This window comes from Aquarana catesbeiana, linkage group LG02, assembly GCF_042186555.1.
Source record: "Aquarana catesbeiana isolate 2022-GZ linkage group LG02, ASM4218655v1, whole genome shotgun sequence".
Classification (NCBI taxonomy): Eukaryota; Metazoa; Chordata; class Amphibia; order Anura; family Ranidae; genus Aquarana; species Aquarana catesbeiana.
The window spans coordinates 303,534,600-303,552,896 of NC_133325.1; the positions used below are offsets into that span (position 1 = coordinate 303,534,600).

Here is an 18,297-nt window from a genome sequence, read left to right on the forward strand (position 1 = left end):
GGATTGACTCTGTCCTTGTGAATTTTCGGGCGTGAGTATATCACTGGAATTTTACATATGTCAGGCTGAAGGTATCTTCCTTCCCTTTTGTTCAATATCCCTTTATTCAAACCCTTCTCAATCACTTTCTTCAATTCCTTCTTATATCTTAAGGTTGGATTACTCAACAACCTTTGATAAGTGTTTTCATCCTGCAGTTATCGGTTGAGTTCTTCTTTGTATGATTCTTTAGACTATACCACTATTGCACCTCCCTTGTCTGCAGGCCTTATCTTTTCTTTCCTCTAATTTCTTAATTGCATTTTTTATATCCCCTGGATCGTAGACTTTCTTAATTTTAAGATCATGAAAATCACTTAAAACCATCCTCCGAAATACATCCACATGTCCCTCATTTCCAGGCGGAGGGTTGAAGAGAGATTTGTTTCTAAGAGTACTATATACGATATCCTCACTTTCATTGTTCTTCTTTAGCAGTTTTTCTCCGGGTTTACTCCTCATAATGGACTACTACATTATGGAGTTTACTTTATGTTGCATGTAAACACTATATGGAGGGACCTGCTTGTAGATCTTGGCATTATTCACGGAAATCGTGTCCTATCTGAGTGGATGCCCCAGGAATAGGAGTCTGTTGTCTGTATCTTGGAGACACTGTAACAAGCATGACTAGACCTGTAGGGGTCTTTGCCTGAGATGAGCGGCTGGGTTAAACCACACATGCACTATGGATGGTGGAAGCTTTGTTGTTGGTCTGGATTCACTGGATTCTATTTTTCTTCAAACAAGCACTTTATGATCTTTCCTTATTGTCATATCACACTATCACTTTGAAGATTTCAGTGCTTTATGGACTCTTTGTTCAAGTACTTTATATATTGCCTTGTCACTTTTTATACTGTAGCACCTTTTGGTGCATGTTTAAGTACGTATTTGATCCACTGTCATTTTTGTGTTTATGCACATAATTAGTTGAAGATTATTATACTATGATTCATTGAGCGAGTGCCACATTCACTTTTATTCAAATTGTCACTGTGTGGGAGCACTTATCCATGTTAGCAGCTACTCAGTCTTATCTACATTTATAGCTACTTGGTTTGCGCATTAGTATATCCAATTAAACCCCATGGATGGGAATGTCTATCCACCCTTCTGAAGCACCATGACCAGTGGGTGGGCCCGTGAGTTGTCTCTTGGTCTCGCCATGCTGGGTATGTGTGCCTACCCTATTGGTGGCAGCTGGGGTGCATACGCACTTACAGCGTGCTCTGTCTGTGACTATATTGGTTGTAGTGGTGCTGGGTTTGCATGTGGGCATGAGCAGCGCCATCTTTGCTGAGGCGCTGGTGCATGACCAGTAACATGCCCAACATATGGCTGACATCTTTTGGTTTTCCATTGGGAAAAGTGCCCATCTAGGGGATGGACCTAATTTGCTTTGATGTCAGTATAAAATCAGCACTACTGCAAGCTGTCACTACCTGTCAGGAAAGTCTCGGTGGAAGACACAGCATTGGCCACTCTGGCGTATGCCTGTGCGTGCAGGTATGCATGTGTCGCACTCGGCGCCAAACGCCCTACTTAAACTGGAGATGCCACAGGATCAGTGCTGTCTGATCTGCAGATCCCTGTGACCCTTGCTCCTGTTTATCTGCCTTTGTGTGTTTGATCTCCTGAATGACCCGGCTTGACCTTTGGACACTCTCTGCTCTCCGCCTGCACCTGACCTCAGCCTGCCTCTGACTTTGAACCTGCCTGCTCCTCTATTACCTCGCTGCCCGCCAGTTGTTGACCCCGGCTTGTGACCTGACTTGTCTGTCTAGCTCCTGCTCCAGCATCACCTGTCTGTGAATTAACCAGCCTGCCTGCTTCTACTGGAATCCACAAACCCCTGAACTGTGTACAGGACTGCTTGATCCAACTTCTGGGTGTGGATATCGGGTGCTCCAGCTTCCAGCCTGTCTGCTGTTCAGACCTTCCTTCTGGTTGGTGGTCTCCTCTACAACATCTGGAACCCCGGAGCCACCCCTCCACCAACTAACCGGCCAGGCTCTCATACCACTCTGCACTCCCGTGTCTCCTGTCTGCTCTACCAGGGGCTGCGAATCAGATACATAAGGGAGGCCTTCCTCTGCACTATTGGGCTCATCAGAGTCAGGTACGTGAGAATCTGACGCTACTGCTCGGACCACACTACAGGATACAAAGTGTACATGAAAACTGTTCAAAAGGTAGGAAGAGCTAGTTTTGGAGAGAGGCTATGACCCTGTTCCTCTATGAATTTACTATGATTATTGTTACTATCAGGCAACTTTGTGTGCCGGTGCTTCCTTTACAAGATTCTTCAGATACATCAGTTTGAGTCTTTATTTTAATTTTTTAGACCATTGGAAGATCATTGCTATTTCATAGTCTATACATGGCAGGTCTGCACATGGGGACATTGTAAATGTATTTTCCTAAAGCTATAAGGTAGGTATAAAACTAGTTTAAACCACACAAAACATTGACTCCATGTCTGTGCCTTAGATATTTCTCCATGTTTATTCCTATATTTTTGACCTAATAGATACTGTATTTAATTTCTAAAATGCAATATTGGGTTTGGTATTTATATAGCATGTATACATCAGACATGTCTTTTGTATGCAATAACACTAGCATTGTGATTATATTGTTTACATACACATTAAATATGCAATATTAAACAAGGCATTCATATACATCAAAGCATATTAGATTTTCATAAACTGACTGCCTAATCATGCACTCATAATTACATATTTTGTTAGCTAGAATGTTTAATTGTATATCTTTATTTAGCAATCCATTTCTGCGCAAACAGAGTTGTTGTATTTAAAACCATAGCTATAATTTATGCTTATATAGCGAATTATGATGCATTATTTCCTGTCCATTGCACTAAAGTCGATAACAGCCATCTCTTTCTATAGAAATACAATTTGATGAAAACTTATTACTCTAGAGTGACCAATAGGGGCTTATATCCATGACTACATAATGCCTGCAACTTGTACTGAACAGTCAGGCTGTTTTGACATATTGGATGCTAAGCTCCTACAAATTGCTGTTTCTGCTTGGGCATCCTAACAAAGTATTAGAAAATAGCATATGTTTTTAATTACAATGGATTTCCCATTAGCTTTCAATTATCTAGTTCAAAGAATAAAACCTAGATCTGATTGTGATGGGGTCCTGTGGTGTTTGATCGTGTATTATTTTATTTTCAAGAATGGTAATGAAGTAAGGCCTACAATCCATAGTAGGTACTCTAGGATTCAAAACTTTTGCCAAGATTTTAGTGCTGTCTGTATCCTCAATGGGGAACTATGCCCTTGCTTCATAATTCTTTGACACCAGGAAACCCAACAGAAGTTCCCCTCTTGTCTATTTCTCTACTCATAGAATAAAAAAAAAAAAATAAAAATTTTTTTTGGTACGCACAGATACAGACTGATGTGGATACACACTGCACTCTGAACGCTACTCAGCGATCACTAGTGGATCCATTCACTAGAGACCTTTCCCAACTCAATATGTCAGCTTACATAGTCCTATTTTACCAGGTGTAAAATATACCAGCATATTGGGTCTTTTGGATTGATGCAATTTTTATATGCACATTGATATCTCTTCTGTGAAATTGCCTTTTATTGATCTGAAATGTGCATTATACAACTGAATGCAGTCAATGGGGTTTAAATCCACTGCAAGTGCACTTGGAAGTGCAGTCGCTGTAGATCTGAGGGGGGCATGCAAGGAAAATAAACAGCATTTTTGCTTGCAAAATGATTGGATGATAGAAATCAGCAGAGCATCCCCTCATTTCAAATCTTCCCCTTAGATCTACAGCGACTGCACTTCCAAGTGCACTTGCAGTACACAGTGGTTTGCTTTTAGTAAATAAACCCCAATGTATCATTGTTATCTGGTGCATACTGTTAGATAAAAATTTTAAAAAAAGTTCCAACCTTTCCTCACTCTACCCAAATAAGATAAAAAAAAATTTGGAGTTGTATTAAAGCATAGCTAATCCCCAAAACCACAATTAAATATATTGTAGCTTATCCTAGGTGAGATGGCTTAAATTCGTTTTTCTTTTTTTCAGGCCTTTGTCTTTTTTTTTTTTGACTTTTTACCTGGAAAACTTGAAACTAATACATCCTTTTCCTTGAGTAGCTTCTTAAACTCCACTGTTTTATACGTGGAATGAGCCATGGCTGCCACCCAGGCTGGACTTTAAAATATCAGCCTTTGTTCATCTCCATTACATAGGGGATGTATGGACTGGTAGTTTACTGAAGGGAGATACCATTGTTTTATTCTTCTAGTTCAACTCACAGGAAGTGACATGGACACTGCATTTCTAGCAAACTTTTTTTTGTTGTTTTTTTTTTTTGTTTTTTTGTACTTGCTGAAAATGTTTTAGCTTGAAAAAAAGATACAGTCCAGTCACCACATCTAAGGATTGGTAAGCTACAATATGTTATTGGACTGGTAGTTTACTAAAGGGTGATACCATTGTTTAACGCTTCCAGTTCAGCTCACAGGAATTGACATGACCACTGCATTTCTGGCAAGAGCAACAGTTTTTTTTTCTTTTTTTGTACTTGCTGAGAACGTTTTAGCTTGGGGGGAAAAAAATGAATGCAGGTTCATTGAATTCAGCTGCCAGACCAACTCAATGATTATGTTCCCATACACTTGGTGATGCCAGTGGCCAGGTGTCTCCACGATTCTGACACTGGGGTGAATTATCCGGTAGACAGCTGGCTTCACTGTGTACCCCACACTGTCCTCCAAATGACTGCCTGGAGTTCAGCAACTCTCTTCCCTTTTCCATCTCTGCAGGTCCCTGGTGTTGGTGGGACTTATAGTTCCACACCAGCATTGCAGCACCAGCCTCAACCCCTATGGACTACATGCCCCACAAACCCCATCGTGTCTCTGCCTTTGGGACTCCTGCATTAGAGGCTTCAGCTCTATGGGCAAAATGCTGTCTATCTGCCATATTTTGCGCCCATGCAGCACTACCTACTGCACAGTTCTGCTGCCAAGTGCTGGAAAGCCTGTGTTTTCAAATGTAGCACTGAGAGGATGGGGAAAAATTATCCTATCGGATAAAATTATGAATTGGAGACTGTGACTTTCTGCTGGGCAAACTGCTCACCTCTCTAGATATTAGTCTTGCAGATAAGAACAGTGTACCAGCCACAGCAGTCCTTACCCCCACCACACTGCAGAGCCCTATTTATCTATTCTACAGATTTTGTGTTTTTTCTGAGATTTTTTTTACCCTGATAGAATGTTATACATTTGATAGTTTTTATTTTAGCAAATACATGCATTCTCTATATCTACAATATATACCCTTTAACCACCTCAATACAGGGCACTTAAACCCCCTTCCTGCCCAGACCAATTTTCAGCTTTCGGTGCTCTCACACTTTGATAATTAGTCATGCAACACTGTACCCAAATGAAATTTGTGTCCTTTCTTTTGGTGGTATTTAATCACTAATGAGTTTATTTTTTGTGCTACAAACAAAAAAAGACCGTAAATTTTGTGCAAAATTGCCTTTTTCTTTGTTTTTGTCATAAAATTTAGCAAATTAGTAATTTTTCTTCATAAATTTTGTCCAAAATTTATACTGCTATATATCTTTGGTAAAAAATAACCCAAATTAGTATATATTATTTGGTCTTTGTGAAAGTTAGAGTCTACAAACTATGGTGCCAATTAGGGATGAGCAGAACACCCCCCTGTTCGGTTCGCACCAGATAATGCGAACAGGAAAAAAGTTCGTTCGAACACCCGAACACCGTTAAAGTCTATGGGACACGAACATGAATAATCAAAAGTGCTAATTTGAAAGGCTTATATGCAAGTTATTGTCATAAAAAGTGTTTGGGGACCTGGGTCCTGCCCCAGGGGACATGGGTCAATGCAAAAAAAGTTTTAAAAACGGCCGTTTTTTCAGGAGCAGTGATTTTAATTAAGCTTAAAGTCAAACAATAAAAGTGTAATATCCCTTTAAATTTTGTAGCTGGGGGTGTCTATAGTATGCCTGTAAAGGGGCACATGTTTCCCATGTTTAGAACAGTCTGACAACAAAACGACATTTCAAAGAAAAAAGGTCATTTAAAACTACTCGCGGCTACTGCATTGCCGGTCCGACAAAACACATAAAAGTTCATTGATAAAAACGGCATGGGAATTCCCCACAGGGGAACCCCGAACCAAAATGAAAAAAAAAAAATGACGTGGGGGTCCCCCTAAATTCCATACCAGACCCTTCAGGTCTGGTATGGATTTTAAGGGGAACCCCGCACCAAAATTAAAAAAAAAAAGGCATGGGGTCCCCCCAAAAATCCATACCAGACCCTTATCCGAGCACGCAACCTGGCAGGCCGCAGGAAAAGAGGGGGGACGAGAGAGCGGCCCCCCTCCTGAACCGTACCAGGCCACATGCCCTCAACATTGGGTGGGTGCTTTGGGGTAGCCCCCCAAAACACCTTGTCCCCATGTTGATGAGGACAAGGGCCTCATCCCCACAACCCTGGCCGGTGGTTGTGGGGGTCTGCAGGCGTGGGGCTTATCGGAATCTGGAAGCCCCCTTTAACAAGGGACGCCCAGATCCCGGCCCCCTCCCTATGTGAAATGGTAAGGGGGTACAAAAGTACCCCTACCATTTCACTAAAAAACTGTCAAAAAATGTTAAAAATGACAAGACAGTTTTTGACAATTCCTTTATTTAAATGCTTCTGCTTTCTTCCATCTTCCTTTTATTTTCTTCTTCTGGTTCTTCCGGTTCTTCCTCCGGTGTTCTCGTCCAGCATCTCCTCCGTGGCATCTTCTATCATCTTCTCCTCGGGGCGCTCCACACCCATGGCATGGGGGGAGGCTCCCGCTCTTCTCTTCATCTTCTTCATCTTCTTCATCTTCTTCATCTTCTTCATCTTCTTCATCTTCTTCATCTTCTTCATCTTCTTCATCTTCTTCTCTTCTTCTCTTCTTCATCTTCTCCGGGCCGCTCCGCATCCATGCTGGCATGGTGGGAGGCTCCTGCTGTGTGACGCGTCTCCTCTTCTGACGGGAACTCGAAGCTCATCCCTAGTGCCAATCAATGAAAATTGAAAACATCTGATCTGGCCTTCAGTACATCAGGTGAATCTCATTTCTTGAGGTACTAACAAGTCAGAAAAGTACAAATACCCCCCAAATGACCCCTTTTTAGAAAGTAGACAGGTATTAAGTAAGTAGCATGGTGAGTTTTTTTAAGCTGTAATTTTTTCGCACAATTCTTTGCAAAAGGAAGATTTTTTTTTTTTTTTTACAAAATTGTCATATTAACTGGTTATTTCTCTCACAGAGCATATGCATACAACAAATTACACCCAAAAATACATTCTGCTACTCCTCCTGAGTATTGGGATACCACATGTGTGGGACTTTAAAACAGCCTGGCCACATACAAAGGCCCAACATTGAAGTAGCACCATCAGGCGATCTACGAGCATAAATTGCACGTCTCATTTCTCAACCACCTATTACACTTTTGAAGGTCCTGGAGCACTAGGCCAATAGAGTTGCCCACAAAATGACCCCATTTTGGAAAGCAAACACCCCAACATATAATCTGAGGCATAATGAGTCTTTTGAACAGTTATTTTTTTTTTCCAGAAGTTTTTGGAAAATGTGGAAAAAAAATAAAAACGCTTTTTTTTACACAAAGTTGTCCATTTATAAGATATTTCCAATACATAGCAAAAATGACACCCCAAAATACATGCTGCTACTCCTCCTGTGCATGGCGATACCACATGTGTGGGACTTTTACACAGCCTGGCCACACACAAAGGCCCAACATTGAAGTAACACCTTCAGGCGATCTACGAGCATAAATTGCACATCTCATTTCTCAACCACCTATTACACTTTTGAAGGCCATGGAACACCAGGACAATGTAATTGCCCACAAAATGACCCCATTTTGGAAATCAAATACCCCAACATATAATCTATGAGGCATAATGAGTCTTTTGAATGGTTATTTTTTTTACACAAGTTGTCCATTTATAAGATATTTCCAACACATAGCAAAAATGACACTCTCAAATACATTCTGCTATTCCTCCTGAGTATGGGGGTACCACATGTGTGAGACTTTTACACAGCTTGGCCACATCCAAGTAGCACCATCAGGCGTTCTAGGAGCATACATTACATGGATAATTTCCTGGCAACCTATCATTTTTGAAGGCCCTTCATATTTCTAACACATAGCATGTACATACCAAGAATTACAATCCAAAATAAATTCTATTGAGGAAAGGGTAAAAAAAAAGTATTACCTGTGCTTTTAGTAGTGTCTACAGAAGAGAGCACTGGTCCAGGCAGCAGTCAGGGATGTGCTTAGCGATAGCAATAGTAATTATCCAGGCAGCAGGCAGGAATATTGCCTATAGTCAGCACAAGGATATTGTCAGCACAGCCAAAGCATTTGTCCATAGACATTGTCCAGGCAGAGACAGCCAGCACAGCCATAATATTGGTCCTGGTACACTGTTACCTGCAGACACTCATTATTGTACCTCTCTCTAGACCTTCATAAACATACTGCCTCTTGCTACAGCTAATTATTTGCATAGTCCAGGTAGCAGGCAAAGGTGTGGTCCATTCATGTGGCAGGCAAAGGCATGATGGCAGTAAGTCAGCGGCAGGCTGAGGGCCGCAGTCGGGTAAGACCTGTGCACAGGGGTAGAGGCTTCGACCCACCCAAATCTTTATGAAGCCTCCGGACTCCAGACCCTAATCCGGAAATTACAAAACCCGGAGAAAACAAAAAAATAGTTTTCTCCATCCGGAAAAACTATTCTGGAGTCCCTTACATATGTGAGACCCCTGTGTACTACAGTAGCAGGGCAACAGATAAGTCCAAGCGGTCGGAAAAAGCATAGTCCATAAAACAGGCCAGGGTCAGTTCACGTGCAAGCAGTCCAAGAGGTAGGCAGTGGCATAGTCACAAAACAGGCCAGGGTCAGGACCTTGTTGTTGGAAATTCCGACCGTGTGTAGGCTCCATCACACATTTTCCATTGGATTTTACAACACACAAAGTTTGAGAGCAGGATATAAAATTTTCCGACAACAAAATCCGTTGTCGGAAATTCGATCGTGTGTACACAAATCCGACGGATAAAGTGCCACGCATACTCAGAATAAATAAAGAGATGAAAGCTATTGGCCACTGCCCCGTTTATAGTCCCGACCGTAGGTGTTTTAAGTCACCGCGTTTAGAACGATCGGATTTTCCGACAACTTTGTGTGACCGTGTGTATGCAAGACAAGTTTGAGCCAACATCCGTCGGAAAAAATCCTAGGATTTTGTTGTCGGAATGTCCGAACAAAGTCCGACCGTGTGTACAGGGCATAACTCTGGGTTTCCTTCTCTACTAAAGTACAATAAAACTAAATAAAAACATGTAAGTGTCCAAACGCTCTTTTGCCATTCCAGCCCTTTCATAGCTTTATTTTAAAGGATGCCAAACTGGCGGATTGTACTGGTATATCTGGTAGGATTGTCTGAATGGTAAGCATTTCTGGATCAAGCCTAATTTCTGGACCAAGCTTAATAGCCCGAGGTCCGCTTCCCCCTAACCTGAGGGAGGAGGGGGAGGCGGACCTCCTGTCACAATTTGGACTAGCAGCAAGGATGTGTGTTATCATGGGGGATTTTAATTATCCAGACATAGACTGACTGGGTGGAGGGAACAACGCATTTGTATAAGGTTCGCCAGTTCCTAAATGTCTTGCAGGACAATTTCATGGGTCAGATGGTAGACGCACCAACCAGAAATAAAGCTTTACTAGATCTACTGATTACCAACAATACAGACCTGATCAGGGATGTGGAAATACGGGGCAATTTAGGAAACAGCGATCACAGGTTAATTGGCTTCAGTATAAATCACACAAATAGGAAACATAAATAATACAAACACTGGGAAATACAAACACTGAATTTCAAAAGAGCCAACTTCCCTAAACTACGAACTTTGCTAGAAGATATAAATTGGAATGAAATCTTAGGAACAAAAACACGGAGAGATGGGTTCGCTTTGAGAGCATATTAAAATAAGAGCATTAGCTAGTGCATCCCATTGGGTAATAAATTTAAAAGGGTGAACAAAAGTCCTGGATGGCTTAACATCAATGTAAAAATGCATATAAAAGCAAATGAGAAGGCCTTCAAAAAATACAAGGTTGAAGGATCATCACCAGCATTCAAACTTTATAAAGAATGCAACAAGAAATGTAAGGGTGGAATTAGGGCGGCTAAGAAAGAAAACGAAAGACATAGCGGAGGAGAGCAAAAAAAATCCCAAGAAATTCTTTAAGCATGTTAACAGTAAAAAAGGGAGGACAGACCATATTGGTCTCAAAAAAAATGAGGAAAGACATCTGATTCAAAGGATGGGGAGATGGCGAAGATATTGAATGTATTCTTCTCCTTAGTCTTCATGAGGGAATCGGGGGCTTCAGTAACCAAAACTGCAGTGTTTATCCTCATGACGCATCACAGGAAGCACCCTCATGGCTAACAGAGGACAGAATTAGACTTGGGAAACTTAACATTACTAAATCACGGGACCGGATGGCTTGCACCCGAGGATACTTGGGGAACTCAGTCAAGTATTTGCCAGACCATTGTTCCTAATTTTTACTGACTGGAATGGTACCAGCAGATTGGAGAAAAGCCAATGTAGCACCAATATTTAAAAAGGGCCCAAAATACATCCCTGGGAATTAGAGACCAGTTAGCGTAACATCAATAGTATGCAAGCTCTTGGAGGGGATGATAAGGGACTATATACAATGTTTTAGTAATGAAAAACTGTATCATTAGCAGTAATCAGCATGGATTCATGAATCATTGTTGCCAAACCAATCTAACCTTCTATGAGGAGGTGAGTTGCCATCTAGATCAGCGTTTCTCAACTCCAGTCCTCAAGGCGCTCCAACAGGTCATGTTTTCAGGATTTCCCTCAGATGAAACAGCTGTGGTAATTATTAAGGCAGTGCAACCGATCAAATCACCTGTGCAAAATAATGGAAATCCTGAAAATATGACCTGTTGGGGCGCCTTGAGGACTGGAGTTGAGAAACACTGATCTAGATAAAAGGCCAGTAGACGTGGTGTATCTAGATTTTGCAAAAGCATTTGACACAGTTCCCCTATAAACGTTTACTGTACAAAATAAGGTCAGTTGGTATGGACCATAGGGTGAGTATTTACAAATAACATACTGGTGACCCCACAATAATCTAAAACTTTTTTGCGGAAGGGAGTTTAACAAGACACATGGCCACTCATTAAAATTAGAAGAAAAGAGGTTTAATCTTAAACTACGCGGAGGGTTCTTTACTGTAAGAGCGGCAAGGATGTGGCATTCCCTTCCACAGGTAGTGGCCTCAGTGGGGGGGCATTGATAGTTTCAAAAAACTATTAGATAAGCACCTGAACGACCACAACATTCAGGGATATACAATGTAATACTGACATATAATCACACACATAGGTTGTGTCTTTTTTTTTTTTTCAACCTTGCCTACTATGTAACTATATACAGTTACTGGTGTATCTTTTCACAAGGATCTGTACAAAGCATTGTTAAACAAAAACAAAGCAAAAAAAAAAGTGCTTACACCAATACCCAATTTAAGCTGGTTAGCCATATCCTAATGGAAGCCTAAAGAGTGATAGCCAGGCATTAAAGTTTCCCAAATTACCCATTGCAAAAGGTAAAGCAATGGTGTTCTCAGATCATGTTATTGTGTGTGGTTTTTTTTTTTGAGAAGCTTACAACAATAGTGTCCATGCATAGTGCCCACAGTTTCTAACTGCCTTCCTGCAATGTACGCACTAATGTTTTGCCTCCTCCAAAACATTAGTGCAGTCTAGCTTACCTCCTCACAACATGCCTCTAGTCTGACTGCCATCCCTCAGTTTTTTAACTGCGTTCTTGTAAGCGTTCACACATTCTGACGTCCTGCAGCATGTCTGTATTTTTTTTTTTTTTTCCCTGCAGTATTTGACTGCCTTCATGCACCTTTCATGCCTTCTCTCTGACTGCCTCCCAGCAGCATGCCTTTAGTCTGATTGTAGTCTGACTAATTTCCTGAATTATGCTTGCAGTCTCTGTATGCCTCTTGGCAGCATGCCTTCATTCTGATTGCCTCTTCACAACATGCCCTTAGTCCCTGACCACCTCCTTGCAAGTGTGCACACATTCTGACTGCTAGACATGTGCGCTGCTGAAAAATTTGTTTTCATTTTCATTTGTTTTTTCGGAAATTCAAAAATTCTAAAAATTTGGAAATTTGTAAATTCAAAAATCTGAAAATTAGAACGAAAATCCAAAAATTCGAAATAACAATAAAAATTTTGGTATTGGAATTTCCTTTCAAATTTGGCTCTTGGCGAAAGTAACACATACAAATTTATCTAAAGTTATGAATTTGAAATAAAGAATGCGGCATCTAAACAAATGGAACAAAAGTTAATAATAATTATTAATAATAATAAGTTGTTTTTATTATTCATTTATTACGTTCCATTCGTTTAGATATGGTATTCGTTATTACAGATAATTTGTAACTTTGGATAAATTCGTATTTGTTACGTTCACTAACAGCCAAATTTGAAAGGAAATTTCAATACCTATAATTTAATAGTTAGTAATAGTTTATTATTAGTTATTTCAGATTTTCGAGTTTTTGAATTTTCAGATTTTTGTTCTTATGTTTGGATTTCCGAATTTTCAAATTTCCGAATTTTCACATTTCCAAATTTTCGAATATTTGGAAAAATTTGGATATTTCTGAATTAACTAATTTGTCTAAATTCGTTAAACGAATTTGGAACTAAACGAATTGCACATGTCTACTGACTGCATCCCTGCAGCATTCCTAAAATCTCTGCCCCTCTACAGCATGCCTTCAGTCTCTGGCTACCTCTCTAAAGTGCGCCTGTGGTCTCTGACTACTTCCCTGCGGCATGCCTGCAGTGTGACTGCCTTTCTGCACAGCCTCCCTGCATCATGAATTCAGTCTTTGACTGCCTCTTCACAGCATACCTGCAGTCTCTGCCTCCCTGCGTTATTCCTAAAGTCTCTGCAGACATCCAGCAGAGATGCAGTCAGTCTTTGACTCAAAATTTGTCTTGAAACTTGTCAGTTGTAAAACAAGCTATAGTGTATACAAGAAATCTTCTTCTGAAAAATGTAATGGTTTTTTTTTTTTTTTTTTTTTTCAATGACCAACGTTTTACCACGCTTTGTTAATAAGACACTGGAAAAAAGCCCCCAGAAATTAAAATTCTGTGTAATTGTAGGGAATATAAAATTGACACCGTTGGTATATCGAATAAGTAAATAACACTGTTTCATCCAATCATGTGACAATCATTTTTACTTTTTTTTAAAACGCTTAGTTTTCTTTATCACCAGCTACTACAAATATTCATTTTTTTCCCCCACCATGCTAATTAATTCTATCACCCAGTTAGCAGCACATCATTCTTGCTACGTTATCTCCTAAAAAAGAGAAAAAAATACTGAGAGACTTATTCCCAACAAGTACACCAAATAGGTTTTTATATGACCCAGTTCCTTTGCATCCTCTAAAATAAAGGTGCAAAGCCTAGAGCTACCATTTTCCAGAATTACATGTTTTTATCTTTGTTTTCAGATGATCTTGGTGGCAGTGTTCTCAGAAACTGGATTTTTTGACTACTGTGCTGTTAAAGTAAGTAGACCACATTTTTATGGGGAAGGTTAATTTAATGCTTTTAATACATTCTATTGCATAGGTTTTTAGCAGTTCCTGATTCTCTTAAAGCAGTATTTAACTCTTAAAACAAAAAACAAATGTTCCCCTGCAGGTTAATGTCATAATGTGCTAGTATACATTGCATACTAGCACATTTTGACACTTACCTGCAATTAGATCCCTCCAGTAGCATACTGTCACCACTGACAAGGCTTCCATATTCACCTAGTCTTCCTTTCGGGTTTCGGTTGTTTGGCTGGGCTGCAATGAAGTCGCTCTCACACACGTGCACGCGAGTCACAATCCTGGCACGGTGCTCTAAATGGATGGCTCCCTCGTTTGTTAGTGGTGGTGGGGGGCAGGCCTATGGTACCTCCCCTGTTTCCTCCCCCATTGGGTGCCACATGTGGGTCACACTGGAGGCCTACCACAGGGTCGGTTCTTCTGCACTATGCAAGGCACTATTCTTGTCTGATGCCGTTTTATCAAAAAACGGGTCTGAAAGCATACCCGAAAGCCACACTTTAGCACTAGGGTCAGTTTCCAATGCTAAGAAAGCATTCTCGAAGAAATCCGATGCCAAATTTTTGTAGAACAAGTCTAAAATATCCCCAGCCTTCTCTGTGTTTGACAAAAGCAGAGAGAGAATTCAGTGATCACTAGTGTCATTGAGTGGCCATTAATAAATGTGATGTGGTCCAGATGTATCAGTCTATGTATAAGAGGTCACAACCTATTAGCTAGGAGTTTAGTGAATAACTTTATACCCGTAACGGGGCCAAAAGCGTGCAGGATCAGTAGGTTGTTTCCCTTGTTTAGGGAGAGCAATAAGAGCTTCTAGAGAATCTTTAGGGATAGGACCTGTAGTAGCTGCTTGATTTACTATTGCACATCAATAAGGAGATAAAAATATTCACAAATGTTTTAAATTCATTTGTATGCCCATCCAGGCCTGGGGGATTTATAAAAAGAAAGTTCGCAAAGTACCTCATCCAATTCTTTAGCAGTAAAGGGCTTACAAAGAAGCACTAATTGCTCAGGGGAGATCTTGGGAAGCTTAAATGAAATTGATTTGTGTACCTGTAGGAGGGCGGAAGTCAGGGGAATATATTGAGTCCTAAAACTTTGCTAAAAGAATTAGACCTTTCTAAGGGATTGGTAATTCCACCCCCAAGATTGTTAAAGAACAAATGTTGGATTTCACATGTTTGTATTTGAACTATTTTCCTAAAAATGCTCCCATTTTATTAGCTTGGGTGAAAAAAAGCGAGTTTCAATTTTTTTTGAGCAGATACTCATGTTGGTTAAGCAGACAATTTTTGGTAAATAGAATGTGAATAGAATGTAAATAGAATGTGAAATATGTCTATGGAAATAGGAGCATGATCTGCCAATTTCTGCCTCTGATAAATTATGTTAAAAGGTGATTTTATCAAAAAAGAATAAATCAATCTTCTAATGGGACTCATTGTCATAAAGACATCTCCATGCATCATACAGATCCTCCGTTTCTAAAACAGAGGACATTAGATGGCCTGAGAGTACTATTAAATCTTTCAAAAGAAGGCTGTGAAAAAAATAGATTTTTGATGTAAATTGGGAGCGTGTAGGTTAACTAAAACGATTAAATTGTCGGCTATGGCCTTCAAAATCACCCAGCAGAAGGAAGAATAGAGGCAAAAGCCCAACATGTGTTTGCAATCAATAACACCTTTTGGATTTTTTATCAGAATTTGTGAGGGGAAAAAAAAAAAGTAAAACCCTTATTTTACCACGTGGTTGGCTGAGCATGCCTCTCTCCACATGGTAGAGCCTATGTAAAGGCTATTAGGGCCTTTGGGATTTATAAAAGTTGTTTTCTACCTGAGAGAAAAATGCTTGGAGTTGCAAAGTTAGTAGAGAATGCATTAAAGTACAGTGCTCTTAAAGATAAACTTTAGTCAGATAATTAAGTCCTGGTAGTTCACCTAATGCCGGCCCATTTTTCAGATATAGCTATGTAAAACATGAAAAATAAGTGCCTATACTGTTTAAAATCCAGTAATACAGTCTCATCCTGTTCTACAAATGCTCAGTGGCCCTCTCGGCATTGAGCCTAAAATGAGTCATTGGAAGCCAATCTGCTGACAGCCTAACTGCTGCTCAGGGGCTCTGGGTTTCAGCAAAATGGCAGTTTCAGGCAAGAAGAAACCATAGCAATGCTGGAAGCAATTTAGAGCACACACACTCCTTTTCATGCCATAACTAATAATATGGAATGTATGTTCCTTGCTAAAGAACATTATTTTTTCCAAGTTAAACAGTAAGTAAAGTTCAGTTTTAAACTGAGACCTACAGTTAGGCAAAAATTGTAAAAATTCAAAAATCTAGTGGGTAGTGTAACCTGTCAAGAATAAATATAAACAACAAACCAACAAACAAAGTGAAATACCAGGTAGTACGTTCTGCCGTATGAGGAACTTAAATCTGGATATGAATAACAGACTTTTGTGAATCAAACTGAAAAGCTTTTATGACATGTCAGTAGCATTTGTTTAAGCTGAAATGCCGAGGCTGGTGTGTCTGGAGCTGGAAGTTCTTTTAATAAATTGCTAGATTCATGAATCTCAGGCAAAATGGTGCAAGATAACAAAATTTGTCATTTACTTACAAGAGCCTTTGTATTAGGTTACTGTAATAGTGATGTGGCAGGCCTTTTAGCCAAATCTTTCATGGGAGAAGTAAGATCTGAGTGATCATCCTCTGCAGCCACCGCTGAGTTCACTGTATCTGCAGACAGGCAGGCAGTGCTTCTTGGGTCTGTTTCAGCGCCATCTTGGCTGTTTTCTGCATCAGGTTTGGAGAAGAAATCCGTCAGCTGGCATGGTGGCTTTTTTTTTTTTTTTCCTCTCGATTATAATCCTGATGAATAGCAAGAGGCTGTTCCAAAGGCAGAGGTGGGAGTGTGAATGCCTGTCATTGCAACGGGTAGATATATGAAAGGCGGCCATGATTGTCAGCGGCCCAGACATTCCCCTCTCAAACTTTAAGCTTTTTAAAAAGATCCACTCACTGTCAAGTTTTTTTTTTTTTTTGCATTAGCACATGTCTTACATGGCAGTGCTCAGCTACCCATGCCCTTTTTTTTAACCAGAAGCTTGCAAATTGAACCTGAAAAAGGCCAAAATAATGAGATTCAGCTTCCATAGGGGTTCGAGCACGGTGTTCTTGGTTTGCAGTTTTTCTTTTGTTTGGCAAACATTCAGTGAACTAAATTTTACTTGGTTTAATAGTCATGAAGAGTATTGCTCTTTCTTTTCTGATGAACTCAAGAAAAAAATTTTCATGTTTATTGTGCCTAAGCAGTACCCATTTCTAGATGTTGCATATAAGACAGCAGCTCTGGAGTATTTATGTTCAGGTCCACTTTAAGCTAGGGAACTAGTAATTTTTCCCACTATATAGAGGATTGCCAAAGTTGGATATGAAATAGGATTAAAACATTGAGCAGCAGGCTTTAAGGTTTACCCGTTCACATCCTGTTTTGCAAAAATAGTGAAGCTTTGATTAGTTTCTTCTTCAGCAGCTGCCTTCCCACTAAGGTTAGTATGTTTACCGGTATTTGGATGACTTGGGGTGTGTTGTTATATTTGCAGAACTCCGATGCTTCCCAACAAACCAGACAGAGTGTTTAAGTACTGTCAGATGGCCTTAGGATACATAATGGATCAAGGTAGGGCAGTATGCAGGAACCAATCAAGACTAGTGACTAGCTGAATGCCAAGCTTGCAGTAGTCTGGGCTGGCTCTAGCAGCAAAGATAAGGACTGGCGGCAATCGGCACACTTATCCAGGAAAAAAGTTTAGGACCAATAGCAATAAACAGCGTATTTGTTATCCAGGCCAAGTTCAGGGCAGGTTGCAATCTGTACCATATCCATTATCCAGGAAAAGGGCAGGGCAGGGGGCAATCAGTAGTGTATGTTATCTAGGCAAAGTTCAGGGCAGGTGGCAATCAGTAATAGGTGGCAATTAGTAACACATCCATTCTCCAGGCAAAGGTCAGAGCAGGAGGCAACTAATAATGTATCAGTTGCTCGGGGTAAACGGAAACAATCAGAGGTAAGGCTTGGGTCAGGGTAGATAGGATAAACCAGAGGCTTGACAAGGGTCAGAACTAGGGATGAGCCCACGGTTCGAGTCAAGCGTAAGTTTGACTCTAACATCGGGTGTTCGTTTGTCCCAAATGCAATACTCTGCATTTAGCATAGACTATATATATATTCAGTGTTTACTCGATATTCAGTCAGTGCAGGCAATATAAATATATATATATAATTCCGATGGGATTGCTGCACAAATATCTTTATTTAGAAAAAAAGTCAAGGATGTCGTATTGATGTCTTTTTGATGACTTTTTTCTAAATAAAGATATTTGTGCAGCAATCCCATCAGAATTTTC

The 18,297-nt window shown here is 40.2% G+C and overlaps 1 protein-coding gene across 2 annotated transcripts in view; it reads left to right on the forward strand.

Moving 5' to 3' along the window:
* The window catches only part of OCA2 (OCA2 melanosomal transmembrane protein), a 698,229-nt gene that overhangs the window by 463,834 nt on the left and 216,098 nt on the right, over positions 1-18,297 (forward strand). For both annotated transcript variants that reach the window (XM_073614631.1, XM_073614632.1), the window contains one exon: positions 13,777-13,833. In XM_073614631.1, coding sequence (XP_073470732.1) covers positions 13,777-13,833 — 57 coding nt within the window. The remainder of the gene's footprint in view (positions 1-13,776; positions 13,834-18,297) is intronic.